The 22,243-nt window shown below is 38.7% G+C and overlaps 1 protein-coding gene across 14 annotated transcripts in view; it reads right to left on the reverse strand.

Moving 5' to 3' along the window:
• The window catches only part of KMT2C (lysine methyltransferase 2C), a 187,526-nt gene that overhangs the window by 41,426 nt on the left and 123,857 nt on the right, over positions 1 to 22,243 (reverse strand). For 12 of the 14 annotated variants that reach the window (XM_048951479.1, XM_048951493.1, XM_048951489.1 and 9 more), the window contains 8 exons: positions 21,817 to 21,981; positions 21,101 to 21,210; positions 14,843 to 14,908; positions 13,207 to 13,419; positions 9,386 to 9,514; positions 7,570 to 7,689; positions 5,184 to 5,314; positions 3,483 to 3,669 (listed from right to left, as the gene is read on the reverse strand). In XM_048951479.1, the coding sequence (XP_048807436.1) occupies positions 3,483 to 3,669; positions 5,184 to 5,314; positions 7,570 to 7,689; positions 9,386 to 9,514; positions 13,207 to 13,419; positions 14,843 to 14,908; positions 21,101 to 21,210; positions 21,817 to 21,981 (1,121 nt within the window). The remainder of the gene's footprint in view (positions 1 to 3,482; positions 3,670 to 5,183; positions 5,315 to 7,569; positions 7,690 to 9,385; positions 9,515 to 13,206; positions 13,420 to 14,842; positions 14,909 to 21,100; positions 21,211 to 21,816; positions 21,982 to 22,243) is intronic. The other 2 variants (XM_048951485.1, XM_048951492.1) reach the window with 2 other exon arrangements.

A 22,243-nucleotide genomic window follows, 5' to 3' on the forward strand; every position in this document is an offset into this window, starting at 1 on the left:
TTGGCTGGTAGGCAGAGGACTGACTTTATCTGTCTTTTAACTGAATTCCTGTCTGAAGTCAAATAAATACTAAAGAGAAAAAAGCCTTTACGAAGGAAGCACCAAGACAGTATCAGTAGCCTTCAGTACTTCTGCAGTATTGGATGCTGTGGTGTTTTTCTCCACAGCTTGAAAACTGTTCCTAATAATTCAACTTCTAATTTGAATATAAATACACTAAATAGCCAGAAAGGACTAAGGTGAAAAATGTAACTGAAGTGTTTACCATCCATTGTTACAAACTGACTGTGAATAAATTCAGGCTTTAAGTTAAAGGGCTTCTAACTATTAAGGCAATCAGATTCTGTAATGGCCTTCCAATGAGTTTAGTGGGTTGTAAAAAAGCTAACTGCTATCACAATGGAGCTGGTTAAGACTATAAAAATACCGAGGGCCAGTGAGAGAGGAGGCTAGGCTCCATGATCCATAAGTTTCATACTATACATTTCATCTAAAACATTTTTTTTTTCTTTTTTGCCAGTTTTAATTCAGCGAGTGCTAATTATCTTGGAAATAACTAAATCCCTTTAGTCAGCTGCTTCAGATCACAATCAATAGCTGGTTGACATCTGCTGCCAAATAAATAGCTCAATACTGCTCATTAATTTGACTCTTCAGAACTGAGATGTAAGCTAAGACAAGGCTAAAAGGAGAATAAGTTGCTTGTAATGCAGGATCTCTAACAGAGCACTGTGCTACTGCTAATCTCATGATCCCGACTCCTCTGATGTATTTACTTTAAATGTTCAAAGAATAAAAATGCCTCTCCCAAGGCTGCAGCCACCCTAATCTGTTTAATCAAACACTACCTACCTAGTTACAAAATACCCCAGCAGCACTGGAATCAGTTGTGCAGACCCCTCTCTTTTTGTCCAGGAAGAATTCCCTTAGCATTCCTTCTGATTTGCAGAACCTTCACAGAATACATCTTGCCAAGAGGTATTTTATTTATTTATTTATTTTTAAATGAGGCACAGCCAGGTAAAGAATCCCAAGAGTGACACATGGAGTCCCCAGAGCACTCAGGATCATCATCTTTACCAATGAGCCAGGCACTTTGGAGACCTGGTGCTCCCAGCAAGTAAGCCTCTGCACTCTGCTCCAGTGCTCTTTTAAATGAATTTAAGGCTTGGGACCATGTAAAATACACACATTGGTGTGCCATTCGTGTTATGGGAGAGATTAGTCTTATAAGTGAAGATACAAATTGCAGCCTCTTTACCAGACAAAAATCAGAGCTTCAAACATAGTAACCACTAACTAGTAAGGTAGTGAAGACTCAACACTCTTCCGGCTGCCATCACTACTGGCCAAAGCTTTGGCTACCCTTAAGCTCTAAGAATAAATGGTCACAGAATGTCATTGAAATACACTGTAAATTCATTAGGAAGCTGAACACATCACTGTTAACTCCCTCAGCCCTGTATACATGCTGAAAAGCAAAGCAGATTCAGTAACTTCTTCAGATGTTTGAGAGCTCTTTGGAAGATGAACTTTTTCTAACCCTTATCTCTGGATTCAATCAATTAGAGTTTCCCAGAGAAGAACAACTTCCTTGTGGGAAAGATCTATCCAGTTAAGCATGGACTCTCACCGAGTTAGCAATCATTGTGACAAAAAGCACTGCAGGAAAATAACACAGCAACAACATGCTCCTACCACCTCCTGGTGCAGTGAACAAAGCAGGTCTGTGTCAAACTGATGAAAATAGCACAGGTGCTCTTTTACTGCTCTCACCACCAGTTCCTCTGCAATGCTAGCCAGAAGGGACAATGTGACTGTTGCTAGCTCAACAATTAGCAAATTTATGAGGGTCTCCATCACTCTAATTGCATCTGGCTCTTCCAGACACGTGGATCCTGTTGTGGAAATGACTGTCTTCCACATAGTCACAGCAGAAGAGTTAAGAAAAATTGCACTGGAGCCGATCAAAATTGGCAGATGACTTCACCCACTGGCTCTCCAACTGCAACAAACAGCTTTGTCTGGACACAGTTTTGGCCTGAATTCCTAACACTGGAGATATCACTGCTGAGAACGTTCCTATGGCCAGAAAATACTGTCCTTTGAGCCTCTCATATAAAATGGGAAAGACAGTAGGTTACCCACTTCAGTGGTTGCTAGTAATTTATTTATTTTCTAATAACCACATCCTTATAATTTATTTCTATATAAAAATAAGATGAAATTATGAAGTTTTACAACTTTATTCAAAGAACATGTTTTAAAAAATTCTCCCTTTTTAATCTCCTTTTTCTTGGAAAAATAGAACATTACGTAAGTACCAAGTTTGTACAATTGTAACACTTCATACTATCATACTACACGAACATTAATGACTTTAACCACGCAGTTTGATATGCTGACAAAGACCTCTGAATCTGTGTTCCTTCAAAGTATGCCGAGGTGAAAAAATGTCCATGTAAATACATTTTCTTGCAGAGTTGGAACCAATGAAATAAAGACTTTGAAACACTTCTTTTTGAGTGGTTTCCCCTTAAGGAGAATGTAACCTTTGTATTCTCTATTACTCACAATTTCCAGTGTATAACAATCAATGCTCAATTATAATACAGCCTTTTGCTTTTCATTTAGCAGGCTTTCGCTGTGTAACAATCTCAAATAAACGATCTCTCTGCAAAACACTGCTGGGTGTTGGAAACTTTAGATGGAAAAAGATGCGAGGATAAACTGAAGTGTGACAAATTAACCCACATAAAGAAGAACCAGTAGCAGTCAAAAAAAAATACAGAATGGTAAGACACCTCTAGCACAGAGCATATACTACAAGCCATTGAGAAAAAAAAGTATCTGGAGAAAACAGTAAAGTTTTTAATTGTTCCTTTCCATGACACTGTCCTTTCAGCAGTACTTGTAACCCTCTGGCTATCTGCAGATCTCTTAATAAAATCTCCAGCTAAGTTTTGCAAGAGAAAGCAAAACCAAAAGATTACCCAGAGGCTATAAACTGTACCTTGAAAGGGTTCTCGTGTTCAGAAAGGACAGGAGGAAGAGAGGAGACTGGCAGCCTAAAAGAATCTAGCACTTTAAATAAGACGAAAGGTGGATGATACTTACCTGACTAATCATCAGTACACTTCTAAAAATGCTTTTTTAATTAGAGTGTTTTTGTATTCTCTTATAATGCATTTGTACATGTATTCTTGGATGGAGTTCATTTTCATGAATTTTACAGCTGTGAATGTTACTGTCAAACACTTTCAGATTTGTATCAAGTTCCGATTATTCCATCCACTGCTCCTTTTGATACAAGCAATGTCCTGGAGCTGGGTACAACTCATTATGAATGTTACTTTGCAAGGACAGTTAACATACAGAATGCTAAAAAAGATGACAGTTGCACTTTGAAAGAAAATCATGGACGAGTTCAAGCTGTAACAAAAACAAACTAGCAGATTATCACTAACTTCAGCTTTGTGTACCTTGATGTCCCAGTTTCGCCTGAGCTGGAGTGGAGGTTGAGCTAAGAAGAGGGTCAGATGAAGGATCCAGGAAACTGGTGGCCAAATTTGCTTTACATGAGACTGGAAGTGATTCTTCAGGTAAATTATCAAGGCTCATCTTGTTTTGTCTACTAGTATCTAGTAGATCTTTGCCAAAGAAAGCTTCCTGCAAGGAGGACGAAATGATTCAAAACACTGTATCTATTGAAAAAGTTACACAAACAGCAAAGTTAAAATGAAAACATCAATGATTTTGATCTGAGTTCCACACTCCATCCTGTATGGCAGTCCTTCTTCCATGCTATGAGGTGTGGATATGCTGCTTACCACTTACCTGAAGTCTCTACATAACTGCCTCAATTTCACACCTCAAATTAATACAGCAAAACTTCCAAGCCCTCTTACATATGCATGGCACAGAAATTGCAACAATACAGTGTTACTACAAACATACAAAAATGTGTGCAGCAATACATAATATATCTCAAAAAGGTTTTCATCACTTGGAGTATTTCTTCGGCAGAAAAACGTCAGCTGAAGAATACTACTGAACAACTTGATCATGACTGAACAAAATGCTCATGACAAACCAGAACCAGAACTGCGAAAGGCTGGATTTCAACTAATACAAAATCATCCAACCAGAGATGGAGGAACAAAACACTGAATGTTGTTAAATATATATTTCACATTTGAAATACTGTGCAACAGCTACCACTCACCTAAACCTGAGTGCATGGGTAATCTGACAATAATCAGTCTAGTAAATTTTCAAAAATTTTTCTAGTAAATTCTTCAATCAGAATCAGAGAACGGCCTGGATTGGAAGGGACCTCAAGGATCATGAATTTCCAACCCCCCTGCCACATGCAGGGCCACCAACCTCCACATTTAATACCAGACCAGGCTGCCCAGGGCCCCATCCAACCTGGCCTTCAACACCTCCAGGGACGGGGCATCCACAGCCTCTTTGCACAACCCATGACAGTGCTTCACTACTCTCATAGTAAAGGACTTTCTCCTGACATCCAACCTGAATCTTCCCTCCTTCAACTTAAAATAATTTCTCCTTATCCTGCTGTTATCTACACTTTCAAAGAGTTGACTCCCCTCCTGTTTATAGGATCCCTTCAGGTACTGCCTGAAGGCTGCCCCGCAGCCTTCTTTTCTCCATGCTGAACAAGCCCAGCTCCCTCAGCCTGCCTTCATAGGGAAGGTGCTCCGTCCCCTGATCATCTTCGTGGCTCTCCTCTGGACCCTCTCCAACAGCTCCCTGTCTTTCTTGTACTGAGGATTCCAAACCTGTACCGCAGATGGGGCCTCACAAGAGCAGAGTAGAGGGGGACAATCTGTCCCTGCTGTCCCTGTCCCTGCTGGCCACCCCTGTTCTGATGGAGCCCAGGATACCATTGCCTTCCAAGCTGCAAGAGCACACTGCTGGCTCATGTTAAGTTCTTCAACCATTTGGACTCCCAGGTCCTTTCTTTGCAGGGCTACTCTCAAGGACTGCTCCTTCCAGTCTGTATATATGCCTGAGATTCTTCTGGCCCAAGTGCAAAACCATTTGAGTGAAAAATTGGTAGTTAGAAAAGAAATACAGTTTGAATGACCTATGACTCAACAAACACAAAGATCTTGTATGTAAATGTTTATACACACAAAGCACAGCAAAAGTTTTACCTGCAAGTAGGCAGGAAAAGTTTCTTCAAGTTTATTCTTCTTTTTCCTGTAACGTTTTTTTATTTTCTCAGTACTTTCAGAAGCTGGGGTAGACTCCTCAACTGGAGTGTCAGGCAACTGCTCTGTCCAGCCTGTAAAAGTAACATTCAGGAACAAATAAATAAAACACTCCGGGTTTTTCTCAAAAGGTAGAGTGGTAGCAAATCTTGCTATCAGTTTGAGGGCATTCAGTTATCTGAATTAATCTGAATATCTCTCTAGGTATCTTCTAAAGGTGACTTTCATCTTGACAGCTGTGAACCTGATCATCTGTCTGGGTTCAAGAAGTCAAAAATGTCATCTGTGACAGTAGCCACATCATGATCTTATCACACTTTATCACCTGTAGGTAAAGCTTCAATTTTTCTGTCTCTAACCCAACCTAAAAATGTGGTCATTTGAGAAAACTATAGGTACTATTCAACCAGCTTGAAAGAGGATTCTACTGAGGCAGCATCTCCAAAATCTACGCTGCTGAATTACATGCTGATCACCTTCCTGCTTATAAACCAATCTTTCTCAAATTAGAAGTACAATCCACTTTTTAAAACCTGCAATATGGCTTGTAGAAATGATGCACAGATCAAAAAAAAAGGAATCCATAAAGAAGTCCTTCAATAAAAATTACATGTTTATTCAGCTACCAAATACAAAGCTGCACTGCACTTTTTCCTAATGAACACAAAAGAACAGTGTGTTGATCAACCATTCAATGCTTTAATCCAACACATCAGTGAAAACACGAGGGGAAGAACTAAACTTTTTAAATCCTCCACTTCTCCCTTGCAAAAGCTAATTATAAGGAGTTAATGATCTGGGGAAGTCAGTTTACAAAGTACTTCATGTAGTAAAACCTGCCACACTTTGTCCTACAGTCATCTCTTGTACCATACACAGAGAACAGCTGGTAAACTGAGGCTCACCACCACTGTGATCTCTGTGGTGTTCAAGAGGGAGCTTTTGCAGCAAAAGGAAGCAGGACATGGCAAGAGTGCCCTTGCAAGGCTGAGGAAGCTCCCAGCAAGCCATGATGATTAAAAACATACAAAGATTTTCTGAGTTATTTTTTTCTTAACAAGCAATTGTGCCTGAGCAAGAAGCTTAACTGTTTAACTGAAGAGTGTTGCTTTTGAACAGCAAGCATTGTACTGTTACTGAGAACGTTTCTGAGAATGAATAATTAACTTTTCAACCTTTTTCACTTCTTTTTTTTTTTTTTTTAAACTCAAAGGAGAAAATACCTATGTATGAAATGAATTAGGTTTTAATACTGACTACATACTGCAGTAAATACATGTCTCCACCATGTTTCAAACTGAATAGCTCAGCAAACAGGAAGAAGTAACAGCAGAAATTGAAGGCCAGAGTCCTCTAAGATAGTGTCAGTCAATTTCCAGAAGCAGCTGCCTCTTTCTACTGATAATAACAAACAGACTGAACTAAATACATTCCACATCTCACCTCAGTGATACCTAAATATCTATGCTACATAGTGCGCAAAAACCCAGATGGATGAAATAATTAGTGTAATTACACATAGCAAGCACGAGAATAAGTCCTAGGAGCAACACCTGACTTCTTGTTTGATGCCCAATCCACTGAATATTAAAATATCAGAGGCACCGGAGTGGTTTCATGGTGAGAAAAGAGACCTAACTAAGTAGGAGTCTTCAGCCTGGAAAAGATGACAACTAAAGGGAGGGAAAGATGACCCAGCTAGAGAATCTTAGAGTATTACAAATTAATACTGATTTTTTTTAAACATAAAACTGTGAGATTATCTTACGAAACAACTCTCACGTATCCAGTTTAAAATGAACGAAGGCAATTACTTCTTCATAGAACAATAAATATCATTGAGCTCACTAGTACAGGATTCACAGAGCATAATCAGATACATAAAAAAGCTCTAATATCTTTGTGCAACATGCAACATTGGTGAATATTAAAACTCATGATCCAGAAGATAACTCTAGATTCAGATATGTCTGAAGGAAGGCTTATCAGAAGAACTGCTCTCATCCTTCCTCATTTCTTACACTTTTTTCTACCTTCTACTTGTCTAAGCTAGAGCTCTGACACAACACAACAGTCCCTACAATTCACACTGCTAAGCTTTAACAACAGCCTGCAATTGTTTCTATTTCTTTGTAAATCATGGGCTCTGCCAAAACTGTATGTGCGTAGGAATTAGTATTTTCAGTCCATTAAAAAAAGTCATCACAACAAACACTAAAACCTGCTTCCTTCACATTCCATCTCCAGAACGTACCATACATTGTAAGTTGCACTATTTTTCACTTTACTACGCATGAACAAAAAATTAAAAGCAAATTTCTGCACTTACCCTCATCCCTGCCAGGCAACTGCTCAGAAACGGACCCAGAAGAATCTTTCCTAGAGAGAGATCTTTTAGTCTTCCCCTGCCCTGTACGACTTCTTTGACGTACCATAAATCCACCAATACCTAAAAAGGAAGCAAAATTTCAATATACTGATTAAAACTGCATTTCACAGCAAGAATGAGAGCCAAGATTATTCTGCAGGTAAAAGGGACAACTGCATCTAGAGATGAACAAATCCTACGCGCCCGAGGATTCTCATTTCTTAATTTTTATGTCTCAGTGGGTATACATGTAATTATCAGAAAGGATCAGAATTTTAGGGCTTTAATACATCTGCAAGAAGATTAAATCACCAAACCTGGTGACTTTCAGACGCTGGTTCTCTCCTCCCTTGGCAAGCTGATGAATTGCTAAAATTAGTCAATCTACTAAATGAAACCTATTAAAGAACATTAAGGGGTCATAAGAAAATTCGAATTGCTCTGAAGAGCTCACCACTCCAAATGACAGTATTAGAAGGCTGTACCACATAATGAAAAGATAATTAACCAACACGATACTGGCTGAAACTCCAGAATCCTTCACTAATGATTGACTGCAGTGCTCCTGGTCCTTCACACTTGGTCTATAGGTATGTACATGCATCAAACTCAGGTTTGTTAAATTTTTCAGGGAAATTGTTGGCTGCAGAAAACTAACAGATGGCTGCTTAACAACTCATGATCCAAAATCACTCTGAGCAAATGAAGCTCTCTTCTCTTGAGGACGAGTCAGTGGAAATAAATGGCTTGTTGAGATATATTAGTTGCAGAGAAACAGGAACTCTCTGTTAAGAGCTGTGGGTTTGTACCACCATCTCCATATGGTGCCCCCATCATGGAAGGCAGAATGCACATGAGCCTGACCTTCTGAGACACGGCTCTTGCACAGCACTGGGGAGGGAAAATAGTGGTAGAAAGCTGTTTAACTACTGATAGGGAAGCAAGTGAAACTTCCTCTGCTATCTTCATAATCAGAGGATAGAGGCCATCACAGTAAGGAGGATGAGTGTGTCCGTTGAAAAGAGTATTTGTGACTGCAATGACTACAATCTGCTTATCATCCCACAGCAGTGAGTGGTTGCATAATGAAAAACAAAAGCAGCAGTAGCACAGACACTGAGGAGTGTGATGTAGAGGCTCTTCAAAAAGGCAGCCTTTGTCTAAGGACACCTTACTTATTATCTTAGGTTCAGAACGAGACCTAAAAGAATCAGAGCTACTTGCTACACAATCACTTAGGTTTCCTCTGTCAAGAGACAGCTCAAGAGGTTCTGCATTCAAGACGCAAGTTATTCCACAGAATAATTAACAGTTGATGGCACTGATTAATTAAAATAAATGAATTCCATCCAATAAATGCATTCATTAAACTTAATTGCCAGAAGTACTCCACAAATGTTTAGCACGTTACTCTTCTCAATGATTTCAGAAAGGAAGATACCAGTGGAAAGTTCTCTGAAATTCAGGTACTTCAAGATGTATGCACACAAACTGGTCTCCATTGATGATATAAATGGAGTACATTTTCCTATCGAGTTAAGAATCAGTAACAAGGTATAGATTCAAACTACAAGTCAGTAATTGACAAGATATTATTGCAGCTATACTGCTATGCAGCAACCTTTGGAAAAGTATTTGGTAAAAAACTCTAGAACAATAAAATCACCAGTTAGCAAGAGAACGCTTCATAATTTCACATTTTTTTCCTATTCTTTTTTTAATGTACGGAAAAAAAGAGCTGAACAAGTGACACAATTATGTAAATTGTGTGTCCTACCAGGTCTGTAGGGTTTTCGCTTTCTTTTTTTAATCCCATCAGCTCCTTCTGCCACTTTGGTATCATCATCCACAGCTTCCCGTTCCGGGCTGGAATCAGATTTCCCATCGCAATCCATAAGATCACCCTCTGCAGAAAAGATGCAATGCTAAGTACAACTGGAAAGGGGGAGGAAGACTTTTTCCCAAAATGCATACATCTCTATGTTTTCTCAGCAATTATTGAGAATAACAGTTTTTTCAGGAGGATGATAAATAGCCATGCTCTTTCCACACTTGTGAGAAAGCCACGTGACTACACAAAGACCCAGTATATACCTTAATTTCCTGTGAGGTTATGTCAACACAATACCAGTGACTAAACACTATCATTATTACATGTGAATCTTGAGATTTATCACTTTAGGCACCTCTTTCAGTACCCTGTGCTGCATTTTCCAAGCATTTAAGCAATTTCTAACAGTACACTGAGGAATACGAACACCATCTAACTTGCAAGATATATTTTGTTTACCTTCTATCTAAGTTATGTTTGGTTGAGTTTGTTTTCACTGTGAAGACAGACTGAAAAAATACAGTCTACAGATGGAAGATAATATATAATGACTCTTAGTTTGAAGGGTTCTTGACTTGAAGCTGTGTGACTGACTGAAAGCAGAGTTATTTATGCAGAGGAGTTTGACTTATATAACAGAAAATTCAACCCAACAGAAGTATTCAGCCTTTAAGACAAAGATCACAATTTTGAGTTTATACTCTACAGGTCTGCAGGTCAAAAACAGATAAGAGTACTAATAAGTCTTTGGTGTTGAAGAGACACTCAGTTAATTCTGTTTCTGGCATCCCTAAAATGTGACTATAATAATGACCTTACATCTTCATTAAGTTGTAAAGCTTTTGAAATATCTAGGGTTAACAATTAAATTGTTAGGGTAAATAAATATATATATTGAAATATCTAGGGTAAATATAAATATTCCCTGGAAAAAATATCAAAATACAAATTTTCTGCTTCGTATTCATGCATACAGTTGTGAATAGGAGAAATATAGTTCTAGGAATATAGCCTGTAGTCTACTCAGTCCTAGTGCAGACAGAAGTGGACCATAATACCAAGTCAGCTGTGGTACAGCTACAACTCTTGCTCTTTCAAAGGCTGTCACTGACCTGACTTTTCATAGAATCACAGAATGGTTTGAGTTGGAAGGGACCCTAAAAACCACACATTTCCAACCCCCTGCCATGGGCAGGGAACATCATCCCACAAGACGAGGCTGTGCAGGGCCCCATCTAACCCAGCCCCCATCTAACCTAGCACTATCAAGATGGGGCAACCACTGCAGGCAACCTGTTCCAGTGCCTCACCACCCTCATAGTGAAAAAATTCTTATTTGTATCTAATCCAAACCTAGACTCTTTCAGTTTAAGACCATCGTCCCTGGTCCCATCATTACACTCCCTGAAAAAATGTCCCCATCCAGCTCTCCTGTAGGCCCCTTTAGGTTCTTACTTGGGCTGCTCTCCATCCATTTGACCTCCAATCTATACCAATGTTTAGGATTGCCCTGGCCCAAGCACTGCACCTTGCACTTGGTCTTGTTAAACTTCATGAGTTCATGTAGGCCCACTCCTCAAACCTGTCCTAGCCCCTCTGGATGGCCTTCCTTCCTTCCATTGTATCAACTGCACCACTCAGCTTGGTGACACCATTTGTATTTACCTGAAATTACTGTACCATGTTGCTTCAATCAAAGCAGCAGCATGGCCTTATTCAGCTTGATGCCCACACAAAAACTTCAGAGAACAGGGACAGATCCACTCTACAGAGTACATGTAGGCTAGATTCCAGGAAACCCAGCCAGGCTACCATTCACATACAGTTACAGCCACATGTGAACACACTTTCTCAGTGCATAAAAAAATCATCTATGGAACATGCATGTATATTTTTGTTTGCTATTTCCCAGCAGAAGAGAAAAACAAAACCAAAACAATAAAATCAAAACAAGACCAACAACAACAAAAAAAAAACCCAACACAGTAGAAGAAATCCAGAACTAAAATTAAAGTCTGAAGCTTTGATTCTACTATCATACTCTGCTATTACATTTAAGTATCTTGGTATCTAGTAGAAAAGGGTATATGTAAAAGTCAACAAGTAGATAAGAAAGTTATCATTGTTAAATAGAATACAAGCACACAGTCGTAGAAGCAAAGATGATCAACCATTGCAAAAGAACAAGGGAAGTGGTTAATTCTCTATCTTGATGCTTTCAAACCAAAACTGAAAGCATTTTTCCTTTCAACAACCCACTTGGTGGACTGTACGAAGCCATGAGATGAATAAGAGTCAGAGTAATGGTATGATAATATCCCAAACACTGTGAATTCCAAAGAAAACAAAAGAAAATCAATTACTTAACTGTTTTAAAGGCTATAAACAAAGGGAACCTATTATTTAAAAAAAAAACTGTAGTCAGTAGCAGAAGGTTAAGAATGTGCTAATCAAACAACAGGAACAATACTTATATCAACAAGTTAAGATGGAAACTATGTTGATGGTTGAACTACCCAGTTATCTCAAGCACACACTCTGTATCTAAAAAAAGCTTCTTATGACATTTAATCTGATTAACAACAAGGTAATGTTGCATAAACAGAGCATGTTAGATTGTGGTGATGTGGGGTGCCCATGTTCCACTCGTAACAGACACCTGCATGACTAATGTAATAACTTTCACACCTGCTGTTCCAGTAAGCCTTTCCTTAGGCCACGGATTAACACCAATCCTACCAACATACTTATCAGAATATACAGCCAGACTACGGCAAAGAGGATGGGAGAACAGTATTGCACCATGCTGGCTGCTATTTCTACTGCTTAAGAGGATTTGAAGTAAAAAGAAGGTTGCTTACTCCTAGGGGCTTCTTTTCCCTCCCCCAACTCCCACCTTCTAGCTGCTGTGCTCACTTTTCTTTGAGGGAAGGAGATGAGAATGAGTACTGCTGGCCCCTGTGACGTAAGTCTGCTCCGTGCTCAAATACGCAGTTGAAGGAACTCTCCTGAAGGTTTCTACAATTTACCAAAATCTCATTCCCATACACAGAATGAGGTGGTTGGATAGGCAAGTGCTAGTCCCCTTCATCCCTTGCCAGTCTGAGATGTTGTGCAAGCACTGTTAACTTGCCTCTTACCTCCACGTTAAACAGATACTCTACTCTGGAAACTGAAACCATTTGGTAGGTCTCTACATACAGTGTCATCAACATGAACAAGAGTCATCTCTCAGAACTCACATCCAAACTTAAATTCTGTCTTAAATTCTACTTTGAAGATAGGAACAAACAAAAAGTATTTTCTCCCCTCAGTTCAGCCCACCTTATAAAAGAAATACTTCAAGTAAAGAGCTATTTCACTTTCTCATTGGTTTCAAATGTAGACCTTACAGGAATCTACTGCTGAGCCAACAGTACCATTTTTCAAATGGTGTTCACACTGTTGAGAGCCTCAAAATGCACTTGTACTCAGTAAATGCACAGTATTCCCTAAAGTAATCCAATGATCAAAGAGGCAACTCCTATTTCCAGTGTAGCCAGCCTCAGAAAAGTGTTTCGCATGGCATGGATGACAAAAACAGAACAATGGTAAGAAAATCCCTGGACTGTTCAACAACGAATCATACTACTGTCCAAGCAATTCCCACAGATCATTCAGTACAGAATTTACAAAAATGAGTGTTACAAATTCTCCTAGGGATGTATGCAACGTACACATGTAGTGCAGCACTCAACATACAAGACAGGCCAAAAGAACATTGCTACCTCTACTGTCATCCATCTCGCCATCTCTTGAGTGTTCTGACTGGGCATCTGGGGGTGTCTGAAGCACAGCCACACTGTTCTGATTTATAATCTTCAATTTAAGCTTTGGTTTCGTCCGTTTTCTTCTAGGTACTGTGACAGTTAGGCTCTGTAACTGAGACATGCCGGATTCTGTCAAGCAGACTCCATCCTGTGTGTATGTCTTCGGTGGGTCTATAAAAGTTAAATGAATCATAACAGCAATATAAAACTCTTTAATTTACAAGTCTTAGATCTTTAGGAACAGCACTTTTAAGAGTTAATAATTCACATGTATGGAACTGATTCATGAGTGAGGAAGTCAGTATAAATAAAACAGAGAGATATGATACTGTCTTACATGTTGCAGTTACAGCTTTATAATTCGGACTGATGTCAAATCCAGCAACCATCCATTACATTGCTACAACTTACATCCAGAATTCATTAGACAGAACTAATTGATTATGGAAACTGGTGCCTTACAAGGTATTTGGGTATCCCTGACAGAAAAATCTGTGCAAGTCTTAGTCTGGGTGCCTGCTGCTTAACAGCCAAATCCTTCAGCTGTACAGCTTCATGTCATAACTCAGCTTTACTCTTGTAGAACTCTTAGTGAAACAAGCAAATAATTAACCCTCTTTTATAGGTAGACAAAAAAATAACTTATATCAAGTGAATGGCTCAAGACCTATTTGTAAACTGAGTAGAACCCAAGTCTCCCAAGACCTGCAAGACTTCTACCTCCTGAAGCTGTTGCATGACAACTGAGTCTGATAAATTTTTTACATCATTCCTCACTTCACAATGTAGAAAGACACTGCTGTCTCAGTCATCTGCTCCAGCAACTGCAACTAGAAGTTTGGGAACTTTCTGGGTATGCGCAATAATGAAGAGGCTGCAATGATGCTTCTGCTCTTTGAGCCCAATTGCATAATGACTGGATAACATAATTTTTGAAAACATCTGAACATCATAACTTCTGCTCTCTTCAACAAAAAATATTTTCTTATGTAGCATCCTGCACCCCAAAACACAGCTGGTTCTGAATGCAACTCTTCATAGATGATTGCTTTCTTAAGTTGAACTAAAAAGGAGCGCATAAAAAAACTGCACATGTTTTTTCAGATACTGGAGGGGACAAACCTCTCAGAACTACACTTAGCAGGATCAAGTAGAATAAAATCCTGACATGATGGAAGCTACCCTAACATGATGAATGTGTTAGGCACTACGATAAAAAACGACTTGTCAGTAGGCTTGTCAAGACTGTAAATTCCTAGCATACACTAGACAAATACAGAAAAGTTGTGTCCTCCTACAATTTCATCCTTTATGTATTTTTAACTCAGCCAAACCGTGTTATCTTTTACTGCTAATATTAAGGCAAGCAACTAAGTCTGCAGAATCAAAGCACAATCTCAGATTATTATTATAGCACGCGTATGGCAAGCAAAAGAGAAAAAAGAAGATAGAAAAAAATGAAAAGCATGCTGTGATAATTGGAAGGATAGTTAATGTCATGTGTTATAAAAACAAAAAGGTATTTTTGCCTGATGTAAAAGTATACCCTTACAATATGCTAAATGATCAAAGATTAAGTATTTACATTCTTTACCTAGTTCTTTTGATTTTGAAATAATCTGAGCTCCAACTGATGAATCACAACAGTCCAAAGAAGGCACTGAAAAATATAAGGAAAATCATTTCAACTTTTAAAAAGTGTGACTTGATTTAAACTGAAACTCTCAAGTAGTTTTCCCTTTGAACTGTTCTGTTAAACTCCCTAATAAATGCTGTTGGCAACTTTCACCAGCACCTTTAAAAAAAGGCTTTTCAGCATCCCAGAAGATGCGACTACAAAACAAGCCTGGCATCAGCTGAAGTTCTCCAATTCGCCTGAGCCAGGAAAGGCTCCGGGGAAGCACTGAACTTGATGACAAATTATCTCTGCCTACTGGATCACAGGCAAACACATGCTCTGGATCTAGAGGACTTTAAGGTAACCCCTACACTGCTCACGTTGTCCAGGTTTTGCTGAACTACATGCCAATAACAGGAGGACTTTATGAACAGGTATCATTTGCTGTCCTATGTTCCCAGAAGTGGTAGGGGACTCCAACAGCTTCATACACTGACTTCTAGCTGTGTCTATACTGTCAGATGTCTGATATACCAGAAACAAAGTAAGGCTGATACAACATCCTAGAGCAGATGAGACATGACCAGTTCATGTTAGAAAGGGTCATTCTTATTCAAAATTAAAATACTGACCGATGGAACAGTAGAAGCTCAATTTCAAAATTGTGCCTTGTATGCTTCAGAGAACAAATGATGATCAAAATGTCCTCTGGTGCTAGCATACTACTGCTGCAGGTAGAAATGTTTCTCCCATCGGCGTTAATTACAATAACTGTAATCACGCTTCACTATCCTGTAATATGTACATTAGATTTTTAATATTAGTAGTAACTTTATAGAGATTATGTAGACAGTTAAGTACAGGGAAAATTAGAAGCTTTTATCTCACTCTGAGAATTAAAACAAAAAAAAAACAACAGTTAGTTTGACATGGTTAGCATTACTGTACATTCAATGTTTATTCACTTTTCTTTTTTCCCTAGAAATCTTAGCTAGGCTGAGTTTAACTCTTGGATAAACATCCAGTGTTTTACTTTTGCATCTACTACACAAGCCCAGACCAGTGAGGGAAAGCATGTGAGAAGGCTCATGTTTCTCAGACCAGTTGCATGTGTGCTACAATCTCACACACAAATCTGGGAGACAAAGGCAAGACTAGGAAAAGAACAAGCTTCCAAATAACGTTAACACTCCATTAAATACAAAACAAGGATGTAGTTGATACAAAATCTAGAGAATGTTTTTCTACGCATACATGAGAAATAAGGAAACAAAACATGTCTTCAAGAATTGCAGTCCTCTGAACATTTTATGGCAAGTGTAACTACAGAAAATTAGAAAATGTAAGGAGCCTGTGAGCATTACTGAAAAACTGATAGACACAGAAGGAAAAAGCATGGAAGAAACAAAAGTGAAAATGACATTCTGAAGGCGATACTAAGCTGGAGGGAAGCAGAAAAACACATGATGAGCTGCAGGATGGAAGACACTCACAAAAACAAAAAGGCAAATTCTAAGAGATAATCAAAGGCAGAAGTGATATAATCTGATTTTTTCCATTGTTTACAAGTTGTTTTAAGTCAGAGTTAACAACTATTGAACTGGACTCTAAGGTAAGCAAAAAATTCACAAAGATCACTGTGAAAAGAAATTTGGTGTCCTAATACAAAAGTTGTACAACATGGAGTCTTCATCCATATCAGACTGAACAAATTCAGTGCTGGAGACTGAATAGACTTGAAACAGACAAACAAGCTGACAGCAACCAAAGTGAGGACTTCAGAGACTGGCCCAAAGAAAATGCCCAATGTTTGAAGACAGTATTGAGCAAATTTCCATAAAAGGAGCTAATTAGAGTGCAGATAAAAGATTAAATCAATAAAATGGATAATAGAAAAAAAAGAATTCCAAGTCAGACTAAGACAGTTAAAGGGAAAAAAATACTCCTTAAAAAATAGAACAAAGAAACGACAGCCTTCTGATCAACTCAGATGTTCAACCAAAATTATATCGTTATTTTCCAAAGGGTCTAAAACCTGCTGAATGATAAGCAGCAGCCTCAGTTAAAAGAAAAAAAGTGCACAAAGTCCAATATGACAAGAATAAATCACAGATCAAAATGAAAGCTGGCTGCAATTTAAAGGCTGCAATAGAAAGGAATAATTCAAGGAAAAAATGAAATCAGCATAAGGGATAGTACAAAATGGTCGATGTGGAGACAATACCTCAGTAATATCAGATGCCTGCGATGCAGGGATTTATTTGCAAATACTGCAACATACAAGAACCTAACAGCTAAAATAATATACATACCAAATTTAAAATTTTAGCTCCTAATATTATAAGTACAGGATATAGAAGCAATGTAAAGTATACACAGTAAGTCTTGTATTACCACACGAGCTGTAACTAGCTGTTACGTGCATTTGCATTCAGATCTCCTTAGCTGTTCCCACTAAAGAAAACCAGGCAGAGCTGAAGGGATGCAATTTATGGAGGGGGCTTCCATAAGGGGAGACATGTTGTACAATGGTAAATGACAGGCAGAAATGATGGCTAGGTGGTTTAGAGCTGCTTGTCTGGGAGAGTATGATTGCGGGGGTGAGAAATGCACATCTCTATCCTGAACATGCAGGTACCACAGCACCAAGGCTGCTGCTACCTAGATCAGCTGCCAGTACTTCAATCATGGCAACATTAAAAATAATCCTGATAACTTTCTATGTTCTTATTAATTAGAAAGTTATTATTAATTCGAAAAGTACCAGGAAAGGGGGAGCAGATCTTGGAGGTCATTTCACAGCACATATGGTCCTGCCTGACAAAACTGATCTCCTCCAAGATGACTTGATTAGTAGACGAGGGAGAGTCCGTGGATGTTTCTTACCTGGATTTTGGCTAAGTTTTTAATGCTGTTTCCAATAATATTCTCCCCCCAAAAATTGGCTTGTGGCTTACATGGGTGTACTGTTTTGTTGGGTGAAGAACTGGCTGGTTGGCAGGGTGCAAAGAGTCCTGGTGAACAGAGTTTAGTCCAATTGGCAGCTGGTCACCAGTAGTGCACCCCAGTACTCAGTTGTGGAGCCAGTTTTGCTCTACATTTTTATCAGTAATCTGGATGAGGGGATTAAGTTCACTCTCATAAGCTCACAGATGATACCAAATTAGGCAGGAAGGCTCTGTAGAGAATCTAGATAGGCTGGATTGAGGGTCCGAACCCAACTGCATGACATTCAGGTCCTGCACTTGGGTGATAAAAACCTGATGCAACAGTACAGGCTTGGACAAGACCAGCTGGAAGGTTGCCTGGAAGAGGACCTAGGGGTGTTGGTCAACAGCTGGCTGAAAATGAGCCAAGAGTGTGCCCAAGTGACCAAGAAGGCCAATGGCATCGTGGCCTGAATCAGAAAAAGTGTGGCTGATAGGACTAGAGAAATTACTGTCCCCTTGAACACAACATTGGTGACATCATGCCTCAAATATTGTGTTCATTTTTGAGCCCCACACTATAATGATATTGAGTTGCTTGAGCATGTTCAGAGAAAATCAACAGAGTTAGTGAAGAATTTCTTCATGGAAAGAGTGGCCAAGCATTGGAACAGGCTGCCCAGGGAAGTGGTTGAGTCCTCATCCCTGGATATATTAAAGAGATATGTGAACGTGACACTAATGGACATGGCTTTGTGATGGGAATCAGCAGATCAGGCTGGTCAGATCTGGTGATCTTGAAGGTCTTTTTCAACTTAGATAATTCCATGATTCTTTATTTTAACATGAGACCATACTAAAAACAACCTGATGGAATACTGATCAAAGATGTGTATTTCAAAATAATATACAAATTAAGACTTATGGCACACTACTTTGGAACAAATTTTACCATCTGCTGGCTGTGGATATTTATGTGTGCTGAAAAAGAAGAACTATTTATATTTTATTCCTATTTCATGAAGAAGATGACTTTGAGATTATCAGATACATATTCTATATTCTTAAGATAAGATAGGCAAGAACTCTTAAGGTTCTGGTTTTCTAAAGAGAGAAAACTGGAAGCTCTTTCTCAATACGTACATTCTAAAAGATATTTACTTACTACCAACAAATATACCTACTTTTCAGCTGCTATGTAGTGATAAGTTACTAGGTTCAGGGGCTCCTGATTCGTTTCAAATAAAGTAGTAGAGAAAATTGTAATAATATTTGCAACACATTAATATCCTCTGTGGTAGATCAGATGGAAAGAGAAAGAACTGCCTCAATAAAATTCCTATATGGTATACTCTAAGAAACCTTATACTATTAGCATTTGTTTCTCTCATCTTGAAACAGAAAATTACACAGAATTTTCAAACATAGAAAAATTAACAAAACACTGAGACGTTTCATATAAAAGGACATGCAAATATTTCTAGAACATGCATCAAATGATATATTTAGACATGCAACTGTGCAAATGTACACATGTTAGAGTTACTACACATACTGAGTCAAAACGACAAAGAAAAAGCAGAGAAACTTGTCTCATAAAAGAGTTGAGCAGAAACTGCTAAGGGTGGGGAACTTTCTAACAGGTCTTGCTGGACTGGTTCCTATTTCTCAGAAGATGAACCTACACAACTCCATGGAGGTTTCAGAAAGGACTCTCTCAGGAGCCAGTTTATGCTTGGAAGTAAAACATCTGATACCACCTTCTGAAGTTGTTCCACCTACCAAATTATGAACCTTATTATCACCAAAGCACTAGTTCTGCAAGCTTCTAAGGAAAAGGAAAAGGTAGTATTCCTTACTTGGACATGCGCGTTTTAAGTGTCCAAACATTATCACCAAAAGAAACAGGAAACTGTTATGTTTACAAGTTTCCTGGTTTTTCCACTGAGAAAACTAATTCCGTTTTGAATTTGAGAAAGTAGAGCTCACACGTGAAGCAAGTTGTAGAAACACATAAGTAAATGTAATCTTTACTTCCAACAGTGACACAAGTGCGATACTTAGAAGCGCTCCACAACCACACGCATATAGCTGATCAACTCACGCAAGCGAATTTATAACTTCCCAAAGCCACATCATTAAGTTACAGTTGTTTCCACATCGTTATGAGGACAGGAGGCATAAAGGAACTCCAGATCTCTGCTGAACTCTTCTTGGCAGACCTCTCGAACACAAGCCTTTTGCTGTAGCCAACCCTTTATCTCAATCTTACCCCTCCCTGCTGCTCTGTTTTTTAAACGTCTGCTTGCTTCTTGTTCCTTCCTTCTACCATGTTCTCAAATCTGATGACACTCTCAATAAAGAGTTAACATGAAACACTTTACCATACCATTATTCTGAAAACGTGTAGAGGCGTCAGTGCTCTGTTAAAGCAACAGACTGAAGCAGACACTCCTGTGTGCTGACAGGCAGAGAAAACAGACCCAGGATACTATTCTTGTAGCAAGACCATAAATCATCTAATAGGCCAATCTAATTGCTGACAAGCCACTCACTACAATATCAGCCAGTACCATCCCACAGAACCAGATGGTGTAGCTGTGCTCAAAGAGAAAAACCACAGTAACCTCAGCTCCTGAAGCACCAATGCTGTGAAACTGCATACTACAGACAAGGAAGTCTGTATGTTTCCTGAAAACATGTCAAGAGGACATGAAAATTCATTAGAAATATGTATTTTAACTAACAAAAACATGAGAATCTCAAGCAGGGAAACATGGGGGTATTTTTAAATTTCACATCTAAGGAACTATAGGTCTTAAATACTGGGAGAGCTGAGGGAGTGGCATTAATAAACCATAAGATTGGAGGGAAAAAATGCTTATATGGACTGTTACAGCTACTGCTGCTTCAGAAGGCTTCAAAGCATTGATATATGGAATGCTTTTCTGCACAGAATTTATTTCAATATTCTTCAATTAAGATTGTTCTTCCTTCCTCTTGACAAAGTGAGATACATTTATCCCTTTCAATATTAGATGTTTTTAGTCCTTTGCCCAAATTATCTTCACTAAATCTGTCAAGAATTCTCCCTGACAGGTTGTCTTTGGCTGCAGAGATGGCTTTGCAGCCAATTACCAGAGGGTGAGAAAGAGCTGAGGACACTTCCAGGATGCCCTTAAAATAAAAATAAAGATCTTGCTTCTACAACAAGCCAACTCTCCATCACAGAAAAGAACCATAACCCATTCCCACACCTATTTATTGCAGTGTGCAGTCCTGCCATTGGTTTCAATTGTCTTCTTACCGTTTGTTGGTGGTATGTATGGCCTACAAATGGTACAGTCAAAACCCATATCAGCTATGTTTTCCACTTCCTCCTCTGTGTTTAAGTTCTGACAGATTGCATGCATCCATCTAGAAATTAAGTGGGGGAAAAAATACAATTTAAAGGAAATATGTGGTGTTTTAGGAGACCTAAATATCAGTATATGGTCCAAGTAAATGTGAAATATTTGTTTAAATTCTAATAGGGAGAAAGGATGACATAGGTTCTCCATACACAACATTCTTCTATAGTGGTGTGTGCTAAATATATATGGAGAGTATCAGATTATTTATTTCCCTTCACAGGAAGAAAAATTTTGTAAAGAAATGTACCAGAAGGAAATATATCTTGGCATATAGTTTCTCCCTATATTTGAAATCATTTTAACTACTCATTTGATACAATATAATCTAGATCTAGCCTCACCACAACAGTCTTATGAGGTAAATTAGTTATACTTTATTTTTACAGAGGGGGAAGATGAGGCACAAAGTGATTAATTAATTTGCCCAGAGTCATATAATAAAATCCATAGTGTAACTAGGAATGAAATAAAAAAGACTTCTGAGATTCAGTCCAGTGTTCTTTACCACAAGACCATTCCCTTCATCCTTATGCTTTTACATTGGAAGAAAAAATAAAAAACAAAATAAGCTTTAACCAGAAAAAGCCTGCAGAACAGCAGAGATCCTTACCGATCGCACTGCCTACACTGAATTATAAGCTCCTCATCCCTGTAAGTGCGATAACAGATCGGGCAGGTGGACAAACTCGCACAGGGAGCGCACTGCGTGTAATTGTTTTGCCATTCGCATCTTAAGCCTGGTGAAGTTGCTCCACAGTGTCTGCACCAAACACACCTGCAGAAAAGACAGAACGATCTGTTATTTTGAGTTCGCGAGGCAACTATTCTATGGCTTCAAAGCTCTCCTAACTTAGAACTGGGTAAATAATTCAGGTCACAAGCTAGTTCCATGGGAGGAAATAAGCTTATTTCAGGTCAAAATATTTTATTTGAATGAAGAATTGTTATTTAGATTTTGAACATTACTGTATTTTTTCCTTTCAATCTGCAAAAACAGGCAGATGGGTGTATGTAACACTTTAACAAGGTCAAAGGAG

Source organism: Lagopus muta, chromosome 7 (genome assembly GCF_023343835.1).
Source record: "Lagopus muta isolate bLagMut1 chromosome 7, bLagMut1 primary, whole genome shotgun sequence".
In the NCBI taxonomy this organism is placed as follows: Eukaryota; Metazoa; Chordata; class Aves; order Galliformes; family Phasianidae; genus Lagopus; species Lagopus muta.